The 20,266-nt window shown below is 37.2% G+C and overlaps 1 protein-coding gene and 1 pseudogene across 5 annotated transcripts in view; one reads left to right on the top strand and one right to left on the bottom strand.

Annotated features, from left to right (window-relative positions):
- ABCB7 (ATP binding cassette subfamily B member 7) overlaps nt 1-11,028 on the top strand; it is a 170,383-nt gene extending 159,355 nt beyond the window's left edge. For 4 of the 5 annotated variants that reach the window (XM_025987806.2, XM_025987807.2, XM_025987809.2 and 1 more), the window contains one exon: nt 9,718-11,028. In XM_025987806.2, the coding sequence (XP_025843591.1) occupies nt 9,718-9,933 (216 nt within the window). In that variant the 3' untranslated portion in view covers nt 9,934-11,028. The remainder of the gene's footprint in view (nt 1-9,717) is intronic. The other variant, XM_025987810.2, reaches the window with a different exon arrangement.
- Nucleotides 11,029-16,421: 5,393 nt separating this feature from the next.
- LOC112911340 (large ribosomal subunit protein uL3-like) lies at nt 16,422-17,617 on the bottom strand (annotated as a pseudogene).
- Between the last annotated feature and the right edge of the window lie 2,649 nt (nt 17,618-20,266).

The following is a 20,266-nucleotide window of genomic DNA, read 5'->3' as shown; positions in this document are numbered from 1 at the left end:
CACATTGATTGGCTTTTGAAAATTGAACAATCCCTGCAGCCCAGGAATAAATCCCACTTGATCATGGTAAATAATTCCTTTCCTGTACTGTTGTTTTCAATTTGCTAGTATTTTGTTGAGAATTTTTGCATCCATGTTCATCAGAGATACTGACTTGTAGTTCTCTTTTTTGATGAAATCTTTGGTTTTGGAATCAGAGTAATGCTGGCCTTGTAGAATGAGTTTGGAAATTTTCCTTCCATTTCTCTTTTTTGGAATAGTTGAAGAATAGGTATTAACTCTTTTTTAAAGGTTTGATAGAATTACCTTGTGAAGCCACTGGCTCTGGACTTTTGTTTGTTGGCAGATTTTTGATTACTGACTCAATGTCTTCACTGTCCATCTGTTCAAAGTTTATGTTTCTTCCTGTTTCAGTTTTGGTATTTTATATGTTTCTAGAAATTTATCCATTTCCTCCAGATTGCCTAATTTGTTGGCATACAATTTTTCATAATAAAAAAATTTTTTTTCATAATATTATCGTATACTTGTTTGTATTTTTGTGATGTTGTGAGTTCTCTTTTGTTTGTGATTTTATTTATTTGGATCCTTTCTCTTTCATTTTTGTAGGTTTGACTAAGGAGTTATCAATTTTATTAATTTTTTCAGAGAACCGCTCCTGGCTTCATTGATCTCTTCTACTGTTTTTTTTTTTTTTTTAAATTTCTGTATCCTTTATTTTTGCTCTAATCTTACCATTTCCCTTCTTCTACTGATGTTAGGCTTCATTTTTTGTTCTTTTTCTAGTTCCTTTAAGTGTAAGGTTAGGTTGCATATTTGAGATTTTTCTTCTTGAGATAGACCTATATTGCTACATACTCTCTCTTATGTCCTTTTTTTACTGCATCCCAAATGTTATGAACTGTCATGTTTTCATTTTCATTTGTTTCTTTGTTTTTACCTAATTTATTTTATTTTCTTGTTGACTGATTCATTGTTTTGTAGCATGTTGTTTACCTTCCATGTACTTGCAGTCTTTCCCAAATTTTATCTTGTGGTTGGTTTGAAATTTCATAGTGTTGTGGTCAGAAAGTACGTATGGTATGATTTCATTCTTTCTGTACTTGTTGAGGCTTGATTTGTGACCAGTATGTGATCTATTCTGGAGAATGTCTTACAAGTACTTGTAAAGAATGTGTGCTGATTAGGGTGAAATGTTCTGAATATATCTGTTAAATCCATTTGGTCCAGTGTGTCACTCAAAAACATTGTTTTCTTGTTGATTTTTGCTTCGATGATCTGTCCCTTCGTGTAAGCAGGCCCTACTGTTTTTGTATTATTATCGATGAGTTCCTTTATGTTTGATATTAATTGTGTTACATATTTAAATGCTCCCAAGGTGGGGAAGATCTTTTTTGATAGACCCCTTTCTTTATTATATAATACCCTTCTTCATCTCTTGTTCCAGTCTTTGGTTTAAAATCTAGTTGGTCTGATATAAGTATTGCTACTCTGGCTTTTTTTGATATCCACTTGCATGGTAATTATTTCTCCATCCACTCACTTTCAATCTGCAGATGTCTTTAGGTCTAAAATGAGTCTCTTGTAGGCAACATATAGATGGATTTCTTGTGTTTTTTATCCATTTTGACACCATGTCATTTGATTTACATTCAGAGTAATTATTGTTAGATATCAATTTAGTGCCATTTTATTACTTGTTTTTTCATTGTTTCTGGAGTTTTTCTGTATGTTTTTTTAAATAAAGATTTATTTATTAAGAGAGAATGAGAGAGCATGAGCAGGAGGAATGGCAGAGGGAAAAACAGACTCCTCACTGAGCAGGGAGCCAGATGCATTGCTCAATCCCAGGACTTCAGTATCATAACCTGACCTGAAGGAAAACAGTTAACCAACTGAACTACCCAGTTCCCCCTATATTACCTTCTCGTCTTTGTTAGTTTTAGTCTTATTTCCCACTTAGTGAGTCCTCTTTAATATTTTTTGCAAGGCTGGTTTAGTGGTCATGAAATCCTTTAGTTTCTGTTTGTCTGGGAAACCCTTTCTATTCTGAATGACAGCCTTGTTGGATAGAGTATTCTTACCTGCATATCTTTCCCATTCAGCATGTTGAATATATCATGCCACTTTCCTCTGGACTGCTAAGTTTCTGTGGATAGGTCTGCTGCTAATACAGCTTATTTTCCCTCCTAAGTTAGGAACTCCTTTTGTCTTGCTACTTTTAGGATTTTTTCTGTATCTCTGTTTTTTTGTTTTTGTTTTTGTTTTTTTTGTTTTTTTTGTTTTTTTTTTTTTGTAAATTTAACTACAGTATGTCTTGGTGTTGGCCTGCTTTTGTTGAATTTGATAGGAGTTCTCCCATCAAAAAACCTTCTCCCTTTTTCTCTCTTCTTCTGGGACTTCTTCTTGGGATACAAATGTAATTATGTTTCATGGAGTCACTGAGTTCCTTAAATCTACTTTTTCGTCCTAGATTTTTCCCTCCTTTATATCAGTTCCCTTATTTTCCATAATTGTATCTTCTGTATCATTTATTCATTCCTCTGTTTCTTCCTTCCTTGTGGTCATGGCATCCAGTCAGTTTTGAATCTCAGTTATTGCATTTTTCATTTTGCCCTGGTTGTTTTAAAGCTCTTTTATCTCAGTGTTAAGGATCTCCCTGGTCTCTTCTATGGTTTTCTCAATCCCAGCTAGTATCCTTATGATTGTTGCTTTAATTTCTGAATCAAGCATATTACTTACATCTATTTTGTTTAGATCCTTGACCATGACCTTTTCTTGTTCTTTTATTTGTCCTGAATTCCTCTGTCTTGGCATTTTGTCTAGGTCTCTGTATTCTTTTATGTGTTACAAAAGTCTGTTATGCTTCCTGCTCTTGATAGTAATGACTTTTTGTAGAAAAGATCATACAATGTCCAGGGCATGGGACTTCATTAAGTGTCTCTGGTGTGCTATATGCACTCTGCTGCTGTGTTATGGCTGCTCTATGCCTCAGATCAGTACTCTGCAGTTTCTCCTTGTCTACAATGGGTAGTGTCTGGACCTTGGCCAGAGTCTGACTGGTTTTAACTAGTTGTGTTCTGGTCTGCTTTTTAAAAAGAGACCTGGTGCCATTTACACTAGAGCTGAAGCTTTGCAGAAGTCTGTGGTCAGTAGACATGATGCCTATGGGGGTTTGTGCTGGTCTTTGGGAGGAGGAGCCTGCTGTGTTAGTTCTCAGGCACACTTGCCTCAGGAAAGCAAAACCAGTAGAGTGCAGAGGCAGGGTTGATGTAAGCAATTAAGCAGCCTGTGTTGGCACTCTTCTATTTATTGAAGTTAATTTATGGTGGAGTGCAGTGGAAGGAAGTGGCACCTGCCAGTTCCTTTTTCCCGAGAGAGGGAAGTTCATGCTCATGAATGTCAGGGAAGCACTCCCAGAGGAGCAAATAAAGTCCCTTTATGCACCCTAAGTGTTTTTTATTAGATCATTGTTTTCTCACTCTCTATGTCTGGGTTGCTTGCCTGCCTGTTGCAGTACAGTGCATGTTGGTCTCTTCTCCAGTGAGGCTGGCTGAGTTTTAAAACTCTAATCTTTAGCAACCTGGTGTGGTGGGGACCTGTGCTGGTCTGGGGGAGGGTTTTGCTGTGCTGAGGGTGGTACAGGCTTAAGACAGAAGGGCAGTCTCACCAGAGCTCAGGAGTGTGGAATTTGGAGCAAAGCTCACTAAGCAGCCAATGTCTGGTTTCACTATCCTCAGCAGGTGTCTCTGTACCTATTCTGAGGGGTGAGGGAAGGAAAATATTGCCCACTGGCTCCTTTGCCCCCAAAGAGGCAATGGTACCCATCTCAGATGCACTCCAGAAAGGGGGAGCCATTTTTCCCAGTGCATCTCCAGAGATCTCAGATAATGCAATCTGCCCCTGGTTTACCTTCCTGCCTTCTCTGTGGGAGAACTGCAGCACCCTCAGGGCTCTGTACCATCTATGCCAGGGACCTCTAAAACTCCAGTCTTCAAGCCCTGCTGGCTGAAAAAAAACTCACGAAAATCACCCCCTCTTGTTTTCTCAGTTAATGGGTTTGGGAAGTGTATTCATTGTGTGATCCCCTGTGTGCTCCTCTCTCTTGCCTCCCTCTGCTATCTGGGCTCCTTCACCTCTACAGCACCTAAGATCCATTTCTCCCCCAAACCAGGTTTCTGCATCTCCTACCTTTTACAATGTGGCCTCCTCTCTCTCTCTAGTTGTGTACTTTGTTCTGTCAGTCTTCAGATTGATTTCTTGGGTATTCAGAATGATTTGATATTTATCTAGCTGTGTTTGAGGCATGCAGCAAGCCTACAGTTCTCCTATTACTCTACCACCTTAGCTCCTCTATTTTTATATTATTTTTATTTTTGAACCATGATAATATTTTTATATATTAAAAGTTTTGAAAATCAGCAAGGATGGGGAAAAACAAAAAGTGATTACAACCATAAGGAAGTGAAACTAACTGCATAACAAATTGATAACAAGCATACAGAAAGAAAACAGTCCAAGTAACTATTGAACATTTTACTCTGATTATTTACTTTTAGTGGAATTAAGGACAAAAATAAATCAAAATTTGAACCTAATTTTATTAGTAGTAGTACTATGGGAGTAGACTGTTTTAAACTGGTTTTTTTTTTTGGTATATTTTAAGTGTGAGCATATGCATAAGTATATCAATGTTGTAAAACAGAAAGATAAAAATATGGAACAGGAGAAAAAGAGGAGCAACCTTGTGACATTACATTGGAACAGAATTATCAGTATGAATTCAAGATTATAAGGATTATAAAGAAGTCCCTAACTTTTCACCAGAAAGGCCTGGAAGCATCGAAATCACAATAGTAATAAGTATAACTAGCATGTAGATCTTGAGTACTAAATATTATTCCTCACTAAAAGAAACCAAAATTCTTTGAATAAAACACTGATTCAGTATCTGGAGTGAGTAAAGTAATGAATACTTATCACAAGGACACAAGAACTATTTTGTGTTGGCTCCCACTGGCCCAATGTAGGATAATTTGAACATAAAAAAAATAATAGTACTTATGAATTACAACATTTTCAGTAAGAAATTATGCTATAATTTCACAACAATGCAAAAGTATGGGGAAAGGGAAAGCTCTTCCTTAAGAAGGATGTCAGCACTTGAAAAGGAATGATAAAATTTTGAAAATCATATTTTGCAACTACCATTGTAATAATGATTGCAGGTAACGATCATCATTGGTTGCTAAAACTATATGGTGAGAAATTATTGGGAAATGGGATATTTACACAGTTTCAAAATGTAACCTATAGACTTTTACTTATTAATTTCAAAGAGAAAAAGTATCCTTAAAATAGAGAAGTCTGGTACACTCCCTTAACCAAATGATCAAACTTAATATTATTAATTCTGGTGCAAAGCAACATTGTGTACCACCTGATCTGACACACTAGGGCGCATCACCTATATTGTATTTCTACCAAAAATGTTTAGCATGGATCTAATAAGCAGGAGCAACTAAACAAAACAACTTAAATGGCATTCTTTAAAAAAAATATACCTGGACATTTTAGAAGTGTCAGTGTCACACATACCTACACAGACTAGGAAACTTATAAATTCAGTATACTGATCATGATTGGATTCTGGGTGGAAAAATATGTATATAAAGGGACAGTGGGTGAAATCTGACTATGGACTATGTGTTTTATAAATTTCTTTGGTGTGATAACATTTGTATTCTAGTCAGTATGAAAGTATTCTTGTTTTTAGGAAATATATACTAATGAAATATTTAGGAATGAAATGTAATGATGTCTGTAACTAATTCTCAAATGAATTAGCAAAAAGTGTAAATTTAGAGAGAGGATGAAGTGGGAAAAAGTGTCTGTGGCAGTTGCTAAACTAGGAGAAGCATGAGTTTCCAGATTGAAAGGGTCTACCAAGTACCCAGCACGATTAATGGAAAGGAAAAGATACATACATCACAACACATTATCATAAAATTTCAGAGTTGAAGATAAATAAAACAACCTTAAAAGTTATAAGAAGAATACCTCAAAGGGGAGTTGATCATGAGGGGATTGAACTAATAGATTACCTAATATGATAATGAGAAAAATAATATTCAGATGGGCTTCATAATTCTGGAATAAAGTTTAGCGAGAATTACCAATAGTGACATAGAAAACTAAGAAAATAAAAAAAAACAATGCAATTACTAAGTCCAGGAAGAATTAAAACTTTTATGAGAAAAAAATATATATAGGAGGCAGGGCAAGATGGCGGAAGAGTAGGGTCCCCAAGTCACCTGTCCCCACCAACTTACCTAGATCACTTTCAAGTCATCCTGAAAACCTACGAATTCTGTCTGAGATTTAAAGAGAAGAGCTGGAATGCTACAGAGAGAAGAGTCCAGTCGGGCAGGATCCCAGGAGGGACAGGGATGCCCTCAGGCTCCCAGGGGCACTAACAAAGAAACTGCGCCCCAGGGGAGAGTGCGCCACACACCACTAGCTGAGCTCCCTAAAGGGCTGGAGCGTGAGCCCCCTCGGCCCAGGAGCAGCTCGGGGGGCAGCTCCGTGTGGAGGGCCTGCGGCCGAGGAGCGCAATTCTAGCGGTGCAGGCCCTGGAGCCCAAGGCGCTGGGGGACACAGCCCAAGATCCGATGCTCCCCCTGGGACAGGCAGAGGCCAAGAGGACACAGGACAGCAAGGACGCTCCTGCTGCCTGGCGGCCCTGAACTGTGCAGATCAGCGTCCTCCGCCGGTGCAGCATCCAGGCCCCTGTGGACTGGGAGCTGCGGTAGTTACTGTGGGAGCTGACCCCAGGGCTGGAGAGCTGGCCGCCACCACTGTTGTTGTTCCTCCTGGTGTCACCTTGTACCTGTGGCTGAGCAGGGGCCTCACAGGATAAACAGCTCCCACTGAGCCGTGCACCTGGCAGGGGACTGAGAAGCTCCCCCAGGTGTACACACCTGAGAATCAGCACAGTAGGCCCCTCCCTCAGAAGACCCACTGGAAGGACAGGGGAAAAGCAAGTTATTGACCAAGCAGTACTGGAAAGTTCCAGGGGAAGTGGAGGGATTTACAGTATATAGAATCAGAGAATATTCCCCCTTGATTTTTGTTTTGTTTGTCCCCCCCCCCCTTTTTTTTTTCCTTTTTTCTATTTTTCTCCTTTTTCCAGTATAACTTGTTTTGGCCACTCTACACTGAGCAAAATGACTAGAAGGAAAAACTGACCTCAAAAGAAAGAATCAGAAACGGTCCTCTCTCCCACAGAGTTACAAAATTTGGATAACTATTCAATGTCAGAAAGCCAATTCAGAGGCACTATTATAAAGCTACTGGTGGCTCTAGAAATAAGCATACAGGACTCAAGAGACTTCATGACTGCAGAATTTAGATCTAATCAGGCAGAAATTAAAAATCAATCAAATGAGATGCAATCCAAACTGGAGGTCCTAACGAGAAGGGCTAACGAGGTAGAAGAACGAGTGAGTGACATAGAAGACAAGTTGATGGCAAAGAGGGAAACTGAGGAAAAAAAGACACAATTAAAAGACCACGAGGATAGATTAAGGGAAATAAATGACAGCCTGAGGAAGAAAAACCTACATTTAATTGGGGTTCCCGAGGGTGCCAAAAGGGACAGATGTCCAGAATATGTATTTGAACAAATCATAGCTGAGAACTTCCCTAAAGTGGGAAGGGAAACAAGCATTCAGATCCAGGAGATAGATTCCCCCCCCCCCCTAAAATCAATAAAAACTGTTCAACACCTCGACATTTAATAGTGAAGCTTGCAAATTCCAAAGATAAAGAGAAGATCCTTAAAGCAGCAAGAGACAAGAAATCCCTGACTTTTATGGGGAGGAGTATTAGGGTAACAGCAGACGTCTCCACAGAGACCTGGCATGCCAGAAAGGGCTGGAAGGATATATTCAGGGTCCCAAATGAGAAGAACCTGCAGCCAAGAATACTATATCCAGCAAGGTTCTCATTCAGAACAGAAGGAGACATAAAGAGCTTCCAAGATAGGCAGAAACTGAAAGAATATGTGGCCACCTAAACAGCTCTGCAAAAAATATTAAGGGGGACTCTGTAAGAGAAAGAGGAAGTCCAAGGAAACAATCCACAAAAACAGGGACTGAATAGGTATCATGATGACACTAAATTCATATCTTTCAGTAGTAACTGAACATGAATGGGCTTAATGACCCGATGAAAAAGCGCAGGGTTTCGGACTGGATAAAAAAGCAAGACCCATCTATCTGCTGCTTACAAGAGAATCATTTTAGACATAAGGACACCTCCAGCCTGAAAACAAAAGGTTGGAATACCATTTACCATTCAAATGGTCCTCAAAAGAAAAAATATATAAAATTTTAGTACCTACTTGACTCAACAGGTAATGCTTTACATGGTCATAATAAGGAAAACAATAAATATCAACACTTGTGCTAATACATATATGTATGTGTAAATACCAGAAGAAATAGCTATGCATTTGAGAATAGGAAAGAGATGGTCAAGCATGAAGGAGAAGACAAAAGACCTTTTTATTATAAGCTTTTTAATCTTAAGTTTTTAAGATCTATACATTTGTGCTTAATACAAATAAAAGTAATTTAAAATATATTTTATACGTTTTTACTACTTATTCATTCAAATGTAATTAATTTGAATAAAAGACTGATTCAGTATCTGGAGTGAGTAATGAGTACTTATTATAGTAATATTAATATTATTATAAGTATAATATTAAGTGATGATAATTATTTGGGATTTATTTCATTGGTATTTCCACAAAACTAATTCTTTTTTTTCTAGTAGCTTTTGATGAAGTTTTCACTGAGGATTTTATTTTGTTTGTTTTTGACAGTGTTAAATAGAAAAATATGAAATATGTAATCCATGGGGAGTTTTGTGCCAATTAAGTGGTCCATACATGCCAAGATTGAGAACTACACTCTTTACAATCCAGAAGAATTAAATAGCTGAGCAAAATAGTTCATTTTTAAGCTGCCTAGCTAGCAATGAAAGAGGAGCCTTAAATTAACCACTCAGATGTGGAAACAAATTTTAGTTGTTTTGCTTAAGGGTATATTTGTAAAAGTCCTATAAGTGGGAGTACCAGTAAAAGTGACAAAATTCCTTTTGTCTCCCAGCATGTTAAGCAGTAGCTGTCAAGAGACAAATTAATTGTAGATAAGAGTTTGGAATATATACCACATCTCCAAAGTTAAGTTTAATATCCATTGTTAACAAAAATAGCTACTGAAAGAAGTAAGCTTTTCAGGAGAAAACTTATTTTAAAGTATATGTCAGGATTTCAGGGTATTATTTTTAAGTCCCTTTAATAGATAATAGTGCTTTTGATTAAATATTTATCAGTTACAATCACCTTTAAAATTTTTCACCCTTTTGTCTTTCAAAATTAAAAATAAAACTTTAAAATTTTATTTCTTTTAAGTGAAATGGTTTACAGTGTGTGGGATTTCACAGCTTTTTGTTTGTTCACTGGACTAATAGTTTAACAGTAAAAAAAGCATTCCTACCTCAATTTTTCCCACTTGTACTATGGTTGAGGAATTTGGAGAGGCACTAAATGAATGCAAATCCTTCAGAGTCCATAGTTAGAAATTATGTGTTTTAAGTTATGCTAGTTATATGACTTTTTTCTTTGTTTCTCTTGCTTTTACTTTTTAGGGTAAGATAGCTGAACGTGGTACCCACCATGGCTTGCTTGCAAACCCTGGCAGTATCTATTCAGAAATGTGGCATACACAGAGTAGCCGTGTGCAGAACCATGGTAACCCCACATGGGATGCAAAGAAAGAAAATGTGTCCAAAGAGGAGGAAAGGAAGAAACTACAAGAAGAAATTGTCAACAGTGTAAAAGGCTGTGGAAACTGTTCCTGCTAAGTTGTATGAGACATTTTTTTTGACACATTTGCACTGAAGCAGAATTGTTTTATTAAAAAAAAAAATCATACATTCCCATTTTCTATAATCCTTCTTTTAGGTGAGATTTATTTGAAAAGGAGTTTGAGTTTTACATCTTTCACAATATTTAATGTGAGGTCTGTATTTAGCCCCAGATTATTTTCTTGTTACTGCCTTAGTTGTTCCCTAAGCATAGTTTTTGTTACCATTTCACTTTTCCCCATTTCTATTTTTGAGGCCTGATAGCCATTTGATATCTATAACCAGATGAATTACACTGGATTCCAAATTTTAATAGTTTTTTAAATCTGCTTTATGTTGACAATTGAGATGGAAAGTATCCATTTCTTAAAAAAAAGGACAGTAAAAATTCATTGTTTCTCCTCCTCTCTCCCCACTCACATACTTTAATAATAGCAACTCTTTCGTTTTTTTAAAGCATTTGCAATTGTATATCTTTTGGAGGAAAAGCCTTAATTTTCATGTATGTATGTAGAATGTTCTTCATCATTAACCAGCATTTCTATTGTTGGGAATTTTATTTTTTCATCAAAATGATTTACTGCTTTTATTTTGGACCAAAATTTATAGTTTTCTCTTTAAACACTTAACACCCTGATGTAATTTGACAGTTGTCCTACTGGGAATTATCTAAAAAGCTTAAAAAGTTAATTGTTCTTCTATTTCCATCTTAACTATAGTGCTTTTCCTGTCTGAAGTTATATAAAGAAACAACTAAATGGAATGTATGCATGTATATATATATATATATATATATATATATATATATATATATATATGTGTGTGTGTATGCACATGTTCATATATGTATTTAAAGTAACAACCACTTAAAAATTATTAATGACCTTGAGGTAAATAAGAGAAGATTATATATATATATACTCTAGATGATTGAGACTTTAATCAGTGTTGACATGTTAGAATTTATTACAAGGTTTTCCCTTCCTTTTTCAGTAATTTAATGAGTTCATTTAAGTGTGACATAACAAGGAAGAGCCCAAACAAAACAAGTTTTACCTGCTAAATAATTAATAAAACGTTGTTATATGTTCACTGAGAAGCTCCTCTCTTTTCCAATTTGAATAGCTTCTTTTTGAAGAAGCTTATTTCATAATTTTCATATGATTAGAAGTGGTCTCTAGACCACTGGATCATGTGGTCATTAACCAGTATTTTCAGCTAATAAAAACTTGAATTACCTGAAAAACACAATTATAAGGGCCATTAAGTAAGCCTTAAATATTTTTCTCTTATTAAGATACAGTAAAACAATAGGCAAAACAAAAGAAAAGCTTCCTAGGATGATTCACTCAGAAGAAAATGTCAAGAAAAGGGGCATTTATTGTAATAATAATTTTACATTACAATATTACATATTCACATAAGAGGCTATAAAGTATAAATTTTTAAATCAATGTTGAAACATAATTTTTTTTAATGGATTGGGATGAATAAGCTACAGTTTTAGAATATGGGCTCTGAAAATGGAGCAAGATGATACAGTTTTCTCATCCATTTTAAAGATTGTATATTTTCTTTCTACAGGAATCCCAGTTTACAAAAATTAAATTGAAACCAGGGTAATTTGGGATCAGATTTGGAAATTTTTCAACAGTTAAAGTCTGAGGGTCAGCTGTGAGAACTATAAAGAGGCCTAGGCATTTGGACAAACTCAGAGTATGCATTTACTTTTCCTCTACAGGGATTTGCACCTTTTATACACCTTAAGATAAATATTTTGCCTTTTCCCTTAGATGTTGACAAAGATAAGTTTGCACAAATGGCTAGTTTAAAAATAAGTTTTGAGGGACACCTGAGTGGCTCACTCTCTTAAGCGCTCAACTCTGGATTTCAGTTCAATTATGATTTTAGAATCATGAGATCAAGCCCTGCATCAGGCTCTAAGCTGGGCATAGAACCTGCTTAAGATTCTCTCACTCCCTCTGCCTGTCCCCCACCCTACCCCTGCACGTTCAAATTCTCTCTCTCTCTCTCTCTCTCATAAATAAGTTGGTTTAACCAGCTTAAGATTCTCTCCTGCCCTTCCCCCACCAACTCCCCCACCCTCTCTCTCTTTCTCTCATAAATGAACAGATAATAAGTAAAAATGAGTTTTGCTTTAAGGACAAGATATTTAAAGATTATATGAATTCTTGTTCCCGAATCACTGTCTATATTGTCATCTCACTGTCATCCTTCCTAATTGCTGGATGTGTCAGTGAGTAGCAACTTTTGCCAATGTAGATTCATAATTCATATATACCTTGTACCTTTATCATTGGATATTCTGTTGTGGATTAGTAGTTGAAAGCTTTTAAATATAGTTGCATTGGCAGCTTTCTTAAATTATAGAAAACCCCCTTTCCCCCTGCTTTGAGTATATATATTTTGAATGTAAACTGTATAGTAAATGACAATATTAAGTCAAATAAGCTGGTTAAAACTGATTAGTTAAGACAAAATGACTCAGCAAGGGAGGCTCTTTACCACAGTGTTTTTATTGTTACAGCAATTTATGCAGATAATTATTACTAAATAAACAATATGTGTTTGTTAGAAATGGGTGGCCCATTGAAACAACTCTTTTTCTGCATTGCATAGGGAGAACTGATATTTTGTCCTTCACACCTTCAGAGTAATTATGGATAATTAGTAGACACTCTGGAAGTATGGCCTTAGATCCTTATGCAGAAGGTGAAAACTTGGGACGCCTGGGTGTCTCACCTGTTGAACGTCTGCTTTTAGCACAGATCGTGATCCCAGTCCAGAAATCGAGTCCCACATCAGGCTCCCTGAGAAGAGCCTGCTTTTCCCCCTCTGTCTCTGCCTTTCTCTCTATGTCTCTCATGAATAAATAAATAAAATCTTTAAAAAAATAAAAAAAAGGTGAAAACTTGGAATTGCCTCAGAGAAAGTAATCGCTTGCAGAGTTCATAATATGGGTAAAACGATAGGAAATTATGGTACTTTCATTTAGCTGTCACATTTTTGATGACCAGTCAGTGAAAGGCAGCTCTCTGTTGCCCCAAGTTTTTCAGTTCTAATGATTAGGGAGGAAACCTTTGGGGTAGAGAAATTTTTGACTGCAAAGCATGCAAAACTAGCATTTTGATTAAGTAGGGTTGGAAATGAAGTGCCTGTTCTAATTAAAAAGTTGGAACATTTTGGTTTAAAAAGGCAGTGGATTGTTTTTATATTTCCTGTTCTCACACAGCTGCACACCAATGTTTTTCACTGATTACTTTCTATTCCATTTCTACTTCATAAAATCATAGGATTTTTAGAGTTGGAAGGAATATAGAGGTCTTTAATACAGTTTCCTCATAAGGAAACTGAATTTCAGGAGAAGTTACTGAGCTTGCTAGGAGCCAAGTCGGAATGAAAACCCTGGCTCTTGACACCTACTCCATTTCTCTTTTTGCTGTATATTTCTGCTCAGAAGTTAGGTTTAAAATATTGAAGGCTAAGACTTCGAGAATGTTTAAGTGAGCTCAGTAGACCCTCTCCACCAAAACAACTGTTTGAAATTATGTTTTTAAAACAATAATTTAAAGTCTTTAGAAATTGTCCAAAGAGCATATAGCAATTAGAAAAACAGTGATTCAAGAAAACCTATTAAATATCAGAATAGCAGGAGTCTGTGGCATTTGAAGAATTACCTGCATATCCTCTAGCATAACCAGTCTGTGTTACAGAAGCTATATCTTGGGTACACTATTCTAGGCAGATGTGGTGAAGATGTTAGGGCTCCTCTCCCCACCTCCCATCCTGGATCTGTGGTTTCAGCTGCCTTGATTTCTTTCCCCCCAACTCTGTATTGCAGAAATTTATTCCACAGACACAGCCAAGAGTACTAGTAACCTTCCACCCTTTAGCCTACATTCTTTTTTTAAGATTTTATTTATTTATTTATGCATGAGAGACATAGAGAAAGAGGCAGAGACACAGGCAGAAGCAGGCTCCATGCAGGGAGCCCAACATGGGACTCGATCCCAGGTCTCCAGGATCCCACCCCGGGCCAAAGGCGGCGCTAAACCCCTGAGCCACCGGGGCTGCCCCATTCTTTTAGTGGAAGCTCTATTCTTTGTGTAGGCTGAGAATACTGAGGCCTTGATTTTTTCCACCCTACCTGACTCAAAGTTTGGATGTTTCACTCAAGGAGAGGAAAACTGAGAAGGACTGACACCGTGCTCCAGTGCCCACTCAGGAGGGCTCCTGTTCTAATTAAACAGGAGGTTTTACTCTGGGCCCCTTCCTTCAGGTTCAGTTCAGTGGTGCACAGGTTCTTTTTAAGTGGGAAGGTATGCAATGAGGACAAAGAATTCCACCACTCTGTCTAGGGGACTGACTTCATTTGAAATTCATTTGAAATTTCAAATTTTTCATTTGAAACAGCATGGTGAACTCTGTCCCTATGGACATTGTCAAAACAATGGAGATCTTGATGGGGAGCAATTAGGAAGAGCTGGTACAAGCAAAGCAGCAGAACAGCCAGAATTTTAATAAAGAGAAATCAAGAGGGAACCAAAAAGAGACCTCCTGGGAGCACAGTCAACTCTCGGGATTGGAAAGACTGTGTACATGTGCTGGTCGGCACCTACTCAGGACAATTAGAGCAGAACATGTGGCACACTTAAAAGCATTTCCCAGTACGTGCAGACCCATGAACACAGAGCAAAAGCTTTGCTGGTACAAGGAACTTGACCAAACACAACAATAAAGTGTTCTGATCTAGAGGTGACTATTAGCGATATAGGCATAAAAATAAAATCACACTCTTTGGCAATCTGGAAGACTATGTATATGTCTAAAACTGTGCCCTCCTGGGACAGAAAAGGAACCTCCCAGTTACTAGTTCTTGGCTGAATATGGGTCAAAAGAAAACTCCCTGACATAAAGCAGCCTCTAAGTGCATACACATCCATTGGTAAAGGGTAAAAATCTTGCCAGTAAGTGCATTATGCCCACCCAGAGACAACCCTTAGGTGACTAGATAAAATAGATCACATCAGGCTGCACACTGCAAGGGAAATAACCAAGAAAATACTGAGCCCTTGGAGGAGGAGGATCATTATCCAGAGTTGCTTTAAGATACTATTATAAAATGTCCACTTTATAACAAAAGATTATAAGAAATGCAAAGAAGCAGTGTCATGCATACACAGGAGAAACAGGCAGTAAATGCGGCCTTCAGGAGCCCAGATGGTAGATGTAGCATACAAAGATTTATCAATAAAGAAATATAAATCATTTTAAAAGAACCAAATGGAAATTCTGTAGTTAAGTACAGTAACTGAAATGAGAAATTTACTAGAGGAGCTCAATAGTGTATTTGAGCTGGCCAAAGAAAAGAATCTACAAACTTGAAGAGAGACCAGTGGAGAGAATGAAGTCTGAAGAACAGAGATAAAAATGAGAAATATCCTCAAGAGAAATGTGGAACACCATTACAAATACCAATGTATTCATAAAGTAAGTAGCAGAGAAGAGGAAAGGAGCAGAAAAAAATATTCAAAGAGATGGATGGAAACATCTAAATTTCATGAAAAACATTACACATCAAAAAAGCTCAACAAACACCAATTAGGAAAAACAGATGTTCAAAGCTAAAGATAAGTAGAGAATTGTAAAAACAATAAGCAAAATGACTCCTCACATACAAGGAAACCCCAATATAATTAACAGGTGAAGTTTCTTATAAGAAACAGTAAAAGCTGGGATCCCTGGGTGGTGCAGCGGTTTGGCGCCTGCCTTCGGCCCAGGGCGCGATCCTGGAGACCCGGGATCGAATCCCACATCGGGCTCCCGGTGCATGGAGCCCGCTTCTCCCTCTGCCTGTGTCTCTGCCTCTCTCTCTCTCTCTCTCTCTCTCTCTCACTATCATAAATAAATAAAAATTAAAAAAAAAAAAGAAACAGTAAAAGCATGAGAGACTCCTAACTCTGGGAAACAAAGGGTAGTGGAAGGGGAGGTGGTCAGGAGGTGACTGGGTGATGGGCACTGAGGGGGGCACTTGACGGGCACTGGGTGTTATACTATATGTTGGCAAATCGAACTCCAATAAAAAAATATACTACAAAAGTAAAAACCAGAAGACAAAGAGATCACATATTCAAATTGCTGAAATTAAAAAACTGTCAACCAAGAATATTATATCCAGAACTATCAGAAATGAAAGTGAGATAAAGATGTAAGTAAAAAGAAAATGCATTACTAGTAAATCTTTGTTACAAGAAATACAAAAATACAAAGGAAATTATTCAGGCAAAAAGCAGGTGACACCAGATGGTAATTCAAATACATAAAACAGAGCACCAATAAAGTCTCTTGTGTAGATACTTAATAAAAGTATAATTGCATGTTTCTTCTTTCTTTTAGAAGAACTTACATTTTCCACTGGAAAATAATTATTGAGATCCCATCAGTTGTACAATCTGCTTCTGACATTAAGCTCCTTCATTTGCAGTTTGGTCTTTCATAAGTGATCCTATGAATGCTTTCTTATCCTCCACAATCTGGAATCAGTCATGGCCAAACCTGGAGGTGGTGTCAATGAACTTAAGGTCAATTATCTCCATGTCCTGCCACTTGATCTGCACCAACAATGACTTGTGGAGAGTAAACACTTGTTTCTTGTTTCTCACTAAACAGACATTCAGCATGACAAAGTCATTGGTCATTTCACCGTAGTTGACAAAGCCAACTCAGAGGGTTGATACTCTTGTCAGACATCATAATCAGTGGAAGCATTGTTCTTGATTAGTTTGCCATTCTTGACAAGGTATCCCTGACCAATCTTGTAGATATTCTTGTTGATCTCCGTGCAGTGATGGTAGCTTTTCTGTCCAGCCCATGCCATGGAGCCACTTGGGCAGGATGCCATGCCCCAATACAGCCCACCATGCACAGTCTCTGGTAGGTCTTGCAGGGTATCTTGATGTGCCAGTGGCTGGTGACCTTTGTAACCTTTGCCCTTGGTAACACTAATGACATCTACTCATCTTGCCCAAACACTTGGTTCACAGGCACATGCTGTTCCATGTTCTCAAGGGCCCAGTCCAGCTTTTCAACCACTGTGCCTCTATTCACCTGGATCTCCATGGGGTGGGCTTTCTTTTGGAATAGAGGAAGCAGGGGCATCTGGGAGTGGGTGATGATGTGGATGATTTGGTAGTACTTCTTCATGCTGTTGAAGTCGTTCTCTAGCTGCTGCTTGGCATCATCATCCTACCACTTGCATCCTACTTATTTGGTTGAAGGCCTTCTTAAACTTACGCCAGTTGTTATAGAAGTGCTTTTTGCACTCAACATGGTTGTGCTTAGCAAGGATGGTCTTCAAAGTACAGAGGCCTCAAGGGGTTTCTTCATAGCCCGTGATGCCCATAACGACCATGGATGGTGTTTCCACAATGGTCACATCCTCCACAATCTCCTTCTTGTTCACTTTGGATCCTGGCCTGTTGACCTCTCACACAATGTGAGTCATGCTAGCCTTGTAGCCCAGGAAGGCTGTGAGGTGGATAGGTTTGGAAGATTCATCCTTGGGGAAGCTCTTCACCTTCCCATGGTGCCAGCTACTGTGTTTCTAGGGCAAGAAGCCCAGGGACCCATGCCTGAGAGCAGAGAATTTCCTATGAGACATTCTGCTGCCAAATGCAAGGAGAGCAAGAAATTTTTTTAATTTCATTGAAGTTGACTTAGAAAGCAGTCCTGTGTAGCAATATGTATTCTTCTGTTGGGAGTGGAAAAAAAGTCTTGTAGTAATGAAAGTAATTCTTGGAAATGAAACCAGATGATATCCAGAATACACAAGAACAAATGAAGGGAGCTAGAAATGGGACATATGATGATTAAAATTAACAAAACTCTATGAATATACACCTGCCCTTAGGTGTTTTTGAAAGATATAAGATCATATAAACTAATAGTTTTAACTATGTATTGTTGAGTTTAATATATATACATATATATGCATATGAATAACAAATGTAATACATATAACAGTAGTACAAAAAGGTGGTATGGAAAGGAGCTATATAGGAATAAAGGTTATATAATTTACTGGAACAAATCAGTGCAAATATGAAGTAAATTCTGAGAGGTAAGAATGGATATTGTAAGCTCTAGAACAACAACTAAGTACCTGAAGAAATATACTTAAAATATTAAAGGGATCAAAATGTTACATTGGAACAGATCCACTTAATACAAGATGAAGACAATAAAATAACATAAGGTCACCCATTCTAATTTTTCTTCATCTTGCCAGTAAAAAAACATGCAGAAATTTATTGAATAGTTCCATGTCATATTGGAAAGTGGGAAGTCTAGATGAAATGTTTGCATAGTGGAATCTAGGGGTTCCTGAGACTCTTTTAAGTCTGTGAGTCCAAATCAGTTTATATACTTATATTAAGACACTTGCTTTTTCCACACTCATTTTTTACAAGTATGTACTATTTCCTAAAGGCTATATTATTTATGACATTATTATTCTGACAGTAATTGATATTTTCTTGTGTATAGGGCATAAATATGAAAATGTTCATATATATACAAATGACTCCATTTGTTCTCATTACTTCTATTGTTTTCATACTGGTTATCTATCTTTACCTGCAATAATCTCTGTAATCTTATTATTTACCAAATACCTACTTTAAAATTCTACAGGTTCCTTAATGCCTTTGTGGAGACACATAATGTACATTTGATTTTTTTTGTGTGTTTTACACTTATAGTACATAAATTTTTTCAAAAACTTCTAAATGTTTACATTTTATCTAAAACTTATTTTAGATTTTAATAATATTCTGTACTAAAAGTTTTACTTCTGTTTTTCCTATATTAAGAGATGGATCATTGGATTACAATTGGTGAAATAGAAGAAGAATCACTTTTTTTTTGAAGAATCACTTTTTAAAAAAGATTTATCATTTGAGAAGCAGGAAGATGAGCAGAGGTAGAGGGAGAAGCAGACTCCCCACAGAGCAGGCAGCCCAATGGTGGGCTTTATCCCAGGACTCTAGGATCACGACCTGAGCCAAAGGCAGACACTTAACCAACTGAGCCAACCAGGTGCTCCAAAGAATCACTTTCTAAATTCTTAACTGCTCCAACCATTTCTAAAGATGCTCAAAATCATTTTCACCTTGAAGCAGACATCTTAGGGGAGTTTGTTGACTCAAGGAAGGGAGGACTATACTCCAAATATACTGGAAAAACTGTAAATTAAAATATGAAAACTATTTCTCTTAGCATTATAGATGTTAATAATTCATCCTATCTCATCCATCTCATGTGACATCATTTTAAATAGTTTAAATTTTTTTAATTTAAATTCAACTTGCCAAAATATAGTATAACACCCAGGGCTCATCCCATCAAGTGCCCTCCTTAATGCTCATCACCCAGTAACCCCATTCCCTCACCCTCATACCCCTCTACAATCCTTTATTTGTTTCCCAGAGCTAGGAGCCTCTCATGGTTTGTCTTTCTTTCTAATTTTAACCCATTCAGTTTGCCCCACTTCCCTTATGGTCCCTTTCGCTGTTTCTTATATTCCACGTGTGAGTGAAACCATACGATACTTAATCTTTCTCCGACGGATTTATTTCACTCAGCATAATACCCTCCAGTTCCATTCACATCGATGTAAATTATGGATATTTATCCTTTTCTGATGGCTGAGTAATATTCCATTCTCTCTCTCTCTCTCTCTCTCTCTCTCTCTCTCTATATATATATATATATATATATATATATATATATATATATCACATCCTCTTTGTTCATCTCTCGAAGGACATAATGGCTCCTTCCACAGTTTGGCTATTGTGGACATTGCTGCTATGGACATTGGGGTGCAGGAATCCCATTGTTTCATTACATCTATATATTTGGGGTAAATACCCAGTAGTGCAATTGCTGGGTCAAAGTGTAGCTCTATTTTTAACTTCTTGAGGAAAATCTACATTGTTTTCCAGAGTGGCTGCACTGGCTTGCATTCCTACCAACAGGGCAAGAGGGTTCCCCTTTCTCTATATCCTCGCCAAAATTTGTTGTTTCCTGTCTTGTTAAATTTAGCCATTCTCACCAGTTTAAAGTGATACATCATTGTGATTTTGATTTGTATTTCCCTGATGACAAGTAATGTGGAGCATTTTTTCATGTGCTTATTGGCCATGTGTAGGTCTTCTTTGAAGAAATGTCTGTTCATGTCTTCTGCCCATTTCTTGACTGGATTGTTTGATTGGTGGGGCTTGGGATTGATAAATTCTTTACAAATCTT

The sequence above is a fragment of the Vulpes vulpes genome, chromosome X, assembly GCF_048418805.1.
Source record: "Vulpes vulpes isolate BD-2025 chromosome X, VulVul3, whole genome shotgun sequence".
Classification (NCBI taxonomy): domain Eukaryota; kingdom Metazoa; phylum Chordata; class Mammalia; order Carnivora; family Canidae; genus Vulpes; species Vulpes vulpes.
Note: the sequence above shows the minus strand (reverse complement) of the source record. Positions and strands in the feature narration are given on the sequence as shown.